The sequence below is a fragment of the Gymnodraco acuticeps genome, unplaced genomic scaffold, assembly GCF_902827175.1.
Source record: "Gymnodraco acuticeps unplaced genomic scaffold, fGymAcu1.1, whole genome shotgun sequence".
NCBI lineage: Eukaryota > Metazoa > Chordata > Actinopteri > Perciformes > Bathydraconidae > Gymnodraco > Gymnodraco acuticeps.
Window position 1 is genome coordinate 22752 of NW_022992155.1, and position 9640 is coordinate 32391.

The 9640-nt window shown below is 42.2% G+C and overlaps 1 protein-coding gene across 1 annotated transcript; it reads right to left on the reverse strand.

Annotated features, from left to right (window-relative positions):
* Positions 1–584: 584 nt before the first annotated feature.
* Positions 585–1760, reverse strand: LOC117538600 (histone H2A-like). The gene is made up of 2 exons (XM_034204456.1): positions 1747–1760; positions 585–906 (listed from the first exon to the last, which is right to left on the reverse strand). Exons 1-2 carry the CDS (start codon positions 1758–1760, stop codon positions 585–587), a joined length of 336 nt encoding a protein of 111 aa, XP_034060347.1.
* Between the last annotated feature and the right edge of the window lie 7880 nt (positions 1761–9640).

Genomic DNA, 9640 nt, shown 5'->3' on the forward strand with positions numbered 1-9640 from the left:
TTGACAAGTTGACTCCGACTAGCGACAGATTTTAAATCTTATCTGCGGACGTAAAGGAGAACCACATGAGGACCTTCACTGACCAGCTCGGGATCCTTCCGCATTTGTAGTACTTTTGGTTGGTTAGGGTTTTTTGTTTTCTGGTAACTTTTTATATTTTAGTAAGGACCCTGATTACTCTTCAAGTGACAGGTATTTAGACACTTTAAAGTCTATTAAACATGATCTGTATTAGCAGTTATATGAGTGTCATAAAAACATGAATAGATCGTGTATAAATATGTTTATACTGTATATATATATTTATATGCACGTTTATATATATATATATATTTGTATTCCTCTGACTGGATTGTGGGAAGCGGAAAATGAAAGATTGACAATAAAGTTGATGTGATGGTTTACAGACTGCTTGGAAACCCAGATAAAAGCTTTGAGATTTCATAGTTTATAGAATATAATCACAAATAAGGAACATACACTTATCCTCTCTTCAACACTATATAATAGAGGCACAGGTTTGATGAAGGAAAGCTCTCTGGATAAAAGAGCCTTTGGTGTTTGTTGAAGCGGGTTCAGGGTCTTCACTTCTTGGCGGCCTTCTCGGTCTTCTTGGGCAGCAGCACAGCCTGGATGTTGGGCAGCACGCCTCCCTGAGCGATGGTCACTCCTCCCAGCAGCTTGTTCAGCTCCTCGTCGTTGCGGACGGCGAGCTGCAGGTGGCGGGGGATGATCCGGGTCTTCTTGTTGTCCCGGGCGGCGTTTCCAGCCAGCTCCAGGATCTCAGCGGTCAGGTACACCGGGGCTCCGGCACCGACACGGTGGGTGTAGTTACCCTTCCTCAGATGGGTAACTCCCGGCCCGGGAGGAGCGGGTCTTAGCCTTGGCTCGGGCCTTTCCTCCGGTCTTTTTATGGCACAATTTTATTTTACAGATTTTTATACAAAATAAAATCAACTCGTGAATTATTTCGTATTTCAACAAAAAATAAACTACCAAGCAGCATAGCCAATACTGCTATTAAAAATAGCTCCAACTTTATCAGCTTCAATACTAAGGTGATGAACAAATTGAAAAATACATAATTATAACAAATATGATTTATTAATAAATGAATACTTTTACATTTGTAGATGTTGACACTGCAAAAAATATAATAATTTGTAATATTTGTATTCTTTCTATATCCCTAATAATCTTCAAAACGCTTTCTGGTTCTTTGAAGGCTCTATCCAGACTATCTTCTGGTTATTGTCTGCATCAATCCCTATTATCTCTTACAACAACAAAAAACAACATCTTGGACATAACCGCAAGACTGTAACCTCTTCACATTCTGTTGAGATTGTGAGTCAATTACTAGCCATGTCTCACACATTGCTGTTTTGAATCATTACTATGTGGATGACAGTTGAACTGGATGATGTAACATGTATGCCATCTGCTGGAAAGAAGACGTATCGCTCTGTTGGCGTCGTTTGGACAACAAAAGCAGAGTGAAGCTCTCATACCATAAACAACCTTTGAGTACAGACACCATCCTGCAGAGAGCACACAGCCCAACAGCACGTTGTTGGTCTAACGTCATCTTACAAAACGTTTGCATTAAGACACTAAGACTAGCTGGTCCATTGTAAAGGTCAGTCCACCTTAAATGAGCAGTGGTTCATCAACAGTCAGTGGTTAACGTATACATCAGAATGACAAAAACATGAAACATATTGTCCACAGACAGATTTCTCTCACGTGTGAACAGTCATAAGACTTATTCATTGTCCTCTCCATCGGCTTCTGTTTCCATGTGTTCAGCTGAGCTGCTGATTGGAGGCTCTGCCTCTCCGTTATTTTCATTAAGCTGTGAGGACTGACGACCAACACACTTGTGCCGTTTGAAATGACCACGCCATTTAAATCTTTTGTCACACACATTGCAGCTGTATATTTTCTCTCCTGTGTGGATTCTCATGTGTGTCTTTAAATTTCCACTCTGTGAAAAAGCTTTCTTACAGACTGAGCAGCTGTGTGCTTTCTCTCCTGTGTGGATTCTCATGTGTTTCTTTAAATGTATATTCTGTGAAAAAGCTTTCTCACAAACTGAGCATTTGAATGCCTTCTCTCCTGTGTGGACTCTCATGTGTGTCTTTACATTTTCACTCTGTGAAAAAGTTTTCTCACAGACTGAGCAGCGAAAGGGTTTCTCTCCTGTGTGGACTCTCATGTGATCCTTTACATGTTCCTTCCGTGAAAAAGTTTTCTCACAGACTGAGCAGCGAAAGGGTTTCTCTCCTGTGTGGACTCTCATGTGTTGATCTAGTATTTTTCTATATCTAAAAGCTTTCTGACAGACTGAGCAGCTGAATGGGTTCTTTCCAGCACTACGTCGGGGATCACTGACAGATTCTTGTCTATTTTTCAGTGAGTTTGAGCCTGAGGCAGATTCTCTGGTCTCCTTCCAATCAGCACTGTGTTCAGTGTCAGGTTCAGAAGAGTCTTCAGTGTCAGGTTCAGAAGAGTCATCAGTGTCTTCAGAAGAGTCTCCAGTGTGGTCCTCAGTCTTTGGTTGTAAACTGCTCTCTGGATCTGAGCTCCTGGCTGGTTCTGGTCCTCCACAGTCCTCTCCATCAGCTTCTGTTTCCATGTGATCAGTTTGTCTTTGATGAGGCTGAGAGGACTGAGGTTTCTCTTCATCATCTTCACTCTTCACAGGGTCAGGAGTGAAAGTGGACTTGGTGATATCAGCCTCCTCCAGCTCCTGAAGCTGCTCTCCCTCCTGTTCCTGCTTAATGTGTGGGGGGGGCTCTGGGTCCTCCTGGTCCAGACTGGTGCTCCCCTCCTGCTGGTCAGGGAGAAGCTCTTCTTTAACCACCACCAGCTGCTGGACATCTGCTCTGTGTATCCGAAGCTGAGGCTGTAAAACAGCGTCCAGTAGTTTTTGGAGTCTCTCGTTCTCCTCTTTGGAAAGAAACAGCTCCTCCTCGAGCTCTGCTATCGTTTGTTCAAACAGAGCAAATATCTCTTCAGCAGCAGCAGTGAGTCGCTGCTTCTTCAACAACAGCAGCATCTGGACTTTACTCATGTTTCCTAGATCACCTTTCCCTGCAGACTCCGTTAAACACACCGTTTCTCTCTCCGTCAAACTCTCAATCTGACTAGTGTTTCCAGCTAGCATGCTAAGCTAGCTCCTATAGTCCGAGGTAAACGCTCCAGAAAAAAGAGCACAGAGTCCATTCAGAGGTTTATCCAGACACACAGATGATGGATCAGTAGAGCTGGAGCTCACACACACTTTCTCAGGAACACAAGAGAGAACCGGAGCGACGAGACGCCACATGCAGGGCTCGCGTTATGTGTGAGCCAATAGAGAACCGCAGTGACGCGTCGTAAAACCCCGATGTAAACTTCTTCCGGTTCCTTCGTCAAAAACCAATGCAATTTCTCCATAGGATTTTGGAAAATAGCTGGAAATAAGGTCTGTGGTTGACACACATTTAAGAGAGGGATCACGTTTTGTTCAGCCGGATAATCTCCACATGTCTACTTTACTTTTATAATTTTTGAATCATAAATCTAGTCGCCAAAACCAAAATGCTAACGTTATGCTATAAACGAACTACAAGCCACTACAGCAGCAGGGTCGCACGACTTCAACGTCACGCCAATTTAAGATCGTTTCAACTGACTTGCACTGAAACTGCACTTTGAACACTTTAAATATATTAACATTTTAAACTGTATACCCCGTTTATCTAGGCCCTTTTTGTTTTGTTTTATGTATACAAGTCACACTGTGGGAAACGATATTTCAATATTTCTGGATGTATAACACATGTAGAATTTTTTACAATAAAACTGACTTTGACTTCCGCGTGCTTGCATATTTTAACAAAGCTTTTCATTTGAGCCACACTGAATTTAACTAGAAGTCATGGCTGTGTCAATTACCAGTCTGATATCGTTTTACAAAGATGACAAAAAGAGTGTAGATAGAGGAGAGAACCACTACAAGTCAGGACACGTAAAACAGTGCAGCCTAGATGAAGGTGTGCTTACCGGTGTTGTCAGGGCTAGCATGAAGGACAAGGTTTATTACATTACATTACATTACATTGCATTTAGCTGACGCTTTTATCCAAAGCGACTTACAATAAGTACATTCGACCAGGAAGACACAACCTTGAAGAAAACAGAATCATATAAGTACATCAGGTTTCATAGAGCCAAACATTTCAAGTGCTACTCAACTGGCTTTAGGTAAGCCAGCCCTTTATTAGTATAAAAGTGCTTCGTTAATAGTTCTAACGCTCGAAGTGGAGTCGAAAGAGATGAGTTTTCAGTTTGCGCCGGAAGATGTGCAAGCTATCTGCCATCCTGATGTCAATGGGGAGCTCATTCCACCATCTTGGAGCCAGGATAGCAAACCCACGTGTTTTCGCCGATGGGAACTTGGGTCCCCCTCGCAGCGAGGGCGCAACGAGTCGTTTGGCTGATGCAGAGCGTAGTGCACGCGCTGGGGTGTACGGTTTAACCATGTCCTGGATGTAGGAAGGGCCAGATCCATTCGCAGCATGGTAAGCAAGTACCAGTGTCTTGAAGTGGATTCTAGCAGTTACCGGAAGCCAGTGAAGGGAGCGGAGGAGCGGAGTGGTGTGGGAGAATTTAGGAAGGTTGAAGACCAGACGAGCCGCTGCATTCTGGATGAGCTGCAGAGGTCGGATGGCACATGCAGGTAGACCAGCCAGGAGGGAGTTGCAGTAGTCTAGGCGTGAGATGACGAGAGCCTGGACCAGAACCTGAGTCGCTTTCTGAGTCAGCTGGGGACGTATCTTCCTGATGTTGTAAAGTGTGTATCTGCAGCAACGGGTTGTAGCAGCGATGTTTGCAGTGAAGGACAGGTTGTTATCTATTTATAGTGTCGGTGAGTAGTGATAGCAAGAGTTAACCTAGAGTTAATTTATTCACATTAATTCCCATCAACAAATCCATTTTATGTGTCACATGAAATCTTTATTAGGCAAGGCAAGTTTATTTATATAGCACTTTTCAACACAAAGGCAATTCAAAGTGCTTTACAAAAAATGAAAGACATTAAGAAAAGGGCATTTAAAATCAGTCATTAAAAAGAAAAGCTAATAAAATAAACATGAAAAGAAAAAATACATGGATAAAAGTTACAGTGCAGTTTAAGATATGAATAGTTCAATTAAAAGCAGCGGCAAAAAGAAAAGTCTTCTTGCTGGATTTAAAAGTAGTCAGAGTTGCAGCGGACCTGCAGGTTTCTGGGAGTTGGTTCCAGATATTTGGAGCATAATAACTGAACGCTGCTTCTCCATGTTTAGTTCTGACTCTGGGGACAGAAAGCTGACCAGTCCCTGAAGACCTGAGAGATCTGGATGGTTCATCATTTAGCAGGAGGTCAGAAATGTATTTAGGGCCTAAACCATTCAGTGCTTTATAAACCAGCAGCAGTATTTTGAAATCTATTCTTTGACACACAGGAAGCCAGTGTAAAGACTTCAGAACAGGAGTGATGTGATCCACTTTCTTAGTGTTAGTGAGGACTCGAGCAGCGGCGTTCTGAATTAGCTGCAGCTTCCTAATATATGTTTTAGTGAGACCTGTGAAGACACCATTGCAGTAGTCGAGTCTACTGAAGATAAAAGCATGGACAAGTTTTTCCAAATCCTGCTGTGACATTAGTCTTTTAATCCTAGATATATTCTTTAGGTGATAGTAGGCTGATTTACAATTAAATATAAACAATTAAAGGGACAATTGGGAAGGCATTACAAATGTAAATATATTTTAAATAATAAAACAATCCCACCACCACAGGTATCTACAGGAGAAGAGGGAATTCTCTCCACAAAATGTGAATGCCCACGTGGAGAATGGAAATGCAGTCATGCGGCTGCATTAGCCATCTTTGCCATCCACAATTTCAGCTGCACTGACACCTCCTGTCAGTGGAAGAAGCCAAAGGCAGCTAAACGTACGCATTCAGTGGTGGAGCTATTTCCTCCAACCAATAACTCATTCAACCCGCTGACAAGAGAGCCCACCTCCGAAGATCGTGACTGGCTGAGGGACAGACTCGGGGGCAGGTTCTCAGGAATTTCTTGGCTTCTCTCCCCCGAGCCAGAAGAGGAACACTACAGCTTGGAAACACTTACTGTTCCTGAAATTCTCAAATCTGTTGGGCATCAGGGACCTGAGGCAATTGTGGCAAGCATGGCATTGTCTGAGGAGCAACAGAGGGCAATTCAGGTGAATACCACTGGTCAGCGAACCAACCCAAACTGGCATTTGTTCAGGAAAGGAAGGTTGACTGCCAGCAACTTTGGAGCTGTCCTGAGGTCAAAGCGTGTGACTGCTTCCCTTAGTGCCAGGGTGCTTGGGCAACAACAGGCCCTTGATGGTGTTTTGTCTGTACAGTGGGGGACTATGAATGAATGTGAGGGCGTCAGGGTATTCACCACTGCAACCCAGATGCAGGTCCATGAGTCAGGTCTGTGGCTCTCCCAATCAGGATTGTTGGGGGCATCTCCAGACGGTCTGGTAGGGTCTTCCGCTGTGCTGGAGGTAAAGTGTCCCTACGGAGCCAGGGAAATTACAATTAGTGAAGCATTGCAAATCAAGGGCTTCTGTGTCAGTAAGGAGGGAGAAACATTCAGCCTGCGTGAGGAACATCATTACTGGCACCAAGTGCAAGGTCAGCTTCACCTCACTGCAAGAAAGAAGAAGAAATTAAGAAATTGTGAATAGTTTTTAATTTACATTTACTCGCCTGTGCAATGTTGTGGTTGTTAGAGTGTTGGGTTTCCTGTCAGCTCGTCCGTTGGGAAGATATCAAATATTAGTTTCATTGAAGTCACACCGTCACATATAAGAGCATTAAGACATACAGTACATAGGCTAAAACAAAACATCTAAAGATATAACCTTGCACTTTGTCTCGTGAACATTTTCACTATTTTGACATTTTTATAGATGAAAATTGAACTAAAGAAATAAATGGTAGATTAATCCATATTGAAAATAGGTGTCAGCTGCTACACTAATTATAATAGTTATATTAATTAATTAATTAAGATAAGATATTACTGTATTGATCCCAATTTGGGAAATGTTTGTGTTGCAGCAGCATAACAAGAAAAACAAAATATAAGTTATTATATATACAAAAGTATGTGAGGGATGGAATATTAAATTGAATATAAATGTAACATGTACATGTGATATTACGTCCAAGAGAATCTATGGAGCAGAGAGTTCTCTGCCAGGCAGAGGTGATTTGTTATTAGTTCAATATGTCAAACTGATTTCCCTGACTACCATCTTTAGTCACATGGTGAAACGTTATGCTGCTTGTACTAATTAGACTTATCATATAAGCCACACAGGTTTTAATAGGATGTATTCATTATCTTTACTTATGTTGCGGTCTTTTCAGCAGCGCCATCTCTAAAACGGCGATACAGTCACTACCCATCATTTACATTTCACCGTGACATGGACAAAAATGTAACGTCAGCTTACCTCATGGCACGAATCCAGACTCGCCTTTGGAAAACATTGGCCGGGAAACGATAGAACGAGCATGTTTCATGCAAAGACCTGTGGCTGCAACCCGGAGCAAAGCAACAACCCATTGCGTAGCTAACTAGTAGCGCTAGCTTTAGCTAGCTTTAGCTAACGAAACGAACTGCCGAGTAAAATTGGAAAACACTGGTAATTAATTATTCTATAATTTGTAAAACTACGGTGTTAAAAACGACAATTACAAAAATACAGATTCTAATGGTCAGATATCAATCAATCAATCAATCAATGTTTATTTATATAGCCCAATATCACAAATGTTACATTTGTCTCAGTGGACTTTACAGTTTGTACAAAATATCAGTATGACAATACGACACCCTCTGTCCTTAGACCCTCACATCGTACAAGGAAAAACTTCAGAAGAAAACCCACAGTTTAAAGGGAAAAATGGGAGAAACCTCAGGGAGAGCAACAGAGGAGGGATCCCTCTCCCAGGACGGACAGACGTGCAATAGATGCCGTGTGTAAATTGAAAAGATAATACATTTGCAACATAGGTAGTCCAAATGTTTGGAAATGCATGTGTGTATAATAGGAAGATGAATCCACGAGGATATCCATCCGGGACCTATGATCCAGGACCATAGCCACGACTCAAGATCCAGGGCTCGCGATCCAGGACAGAGGAGCGCAGGATCATCCATGACTCCGGATCCCGGCGTATATGGACACCAAAAAGAAAGACATTTGGGGAAGCTGGGTTAATCGGAACATGAGAGTACACAGGTATAGACAGAGAGAAGGAAGAAGTAAGATGTCCCCCGACAAACTAAGCCTATATCAGCAAAACTAGGGGCTGAATCTAATCATCCCTAACTATAAGCTTTATCAAAAAGGAAGGTCTTAAGCGCACTCTTAAAAACGGATAGGGTGTCTGCCGCCCGAGCACAAACTGGAAGCTGATTCCACAAATGTGGAGCTTGATAAGAAAAGGCTCTGGCTCCCATTGTAGTTTTAGAGACTCTAGGAACAACCAACAACCCTGCATTCTTGGAACGCAATGCCCTAGTAGGACAGTAGGGTATAATGAGTTCTTTAAGGTAAGATGGCGCCTGCCCATTAAGGGCTTTGTAGGCGAGAAGAAGAATTTTAAATTATATCCTGTGTTCTATAGGGAGCCAGTGTAAGGCAGCCAGAACAGGAGTAATGTGGTCCCTTTTCCTAACTCTGGTTAGTACACGAGCTGCAGCATTTTGAATCAGCTGAAGCGACTTGACTGACTTCTTGGTACACCCTGATAAAAAAGAGTTACAATAATCCAGCCTTGAAGTAACAAATGCATGGACTAGTTTCTCTGCATCGTTTTGAGGCAAGATATGCCTGATTTTTGCAATGTTACGTAGATGGAAGTAGGCGGTCCTTGAAATTGATTTTATGTGGGCGTTAAAGGATAAATCCTGATCAAATATAACACCAAGATTCCTTACAGTCTCACTGGAGGCCAAATTAATGCCATCCATAGTTAGTATATCCTTAGATAATTTGTTTCGTAGATTCTTCGGGCCAAGTACAATAACTTCAGTTTTGGTCGTGTTTAACATCAAAAAGTTTAAGGTCATCCACGTTTTTAAGTCCTTAAGGCAGTCTTGCATTTTATTTAGATGATTCATTTCATCAGGCTTGATTGATAAATATAGTTGAGTATCATCCGCATAACAATGAAAATGTACAGAATGATTCCTTATAATATTGCCTAACGGAAGCATATATAATGTGAACAAAATAGGTCCGAGCACTGAGCCCTGTGGCACTCCATGGCTAACTTTGGTTTGCGTGGAAGATTCATCATTGACACGTACAAACTGAGAGCGTTCAGATAGATAGGACCTAAACCAGCCTAAAGCAGTTCCCTGTATGCCAACTAAGTGCTCTAGTCTTTGCAATAAGATATCATGGTCGATAGTATCAAATGCAGCACTGAGATCGAGCAAAACAAGAATAGAGACACGTCCCTTGTCAGAGGCTATTAGAATGTCCTTTGTGACTTTAACCAGAGCTGTCTCTGTGCTATGATGTGTTCTAAAGCCAGACTGAACAT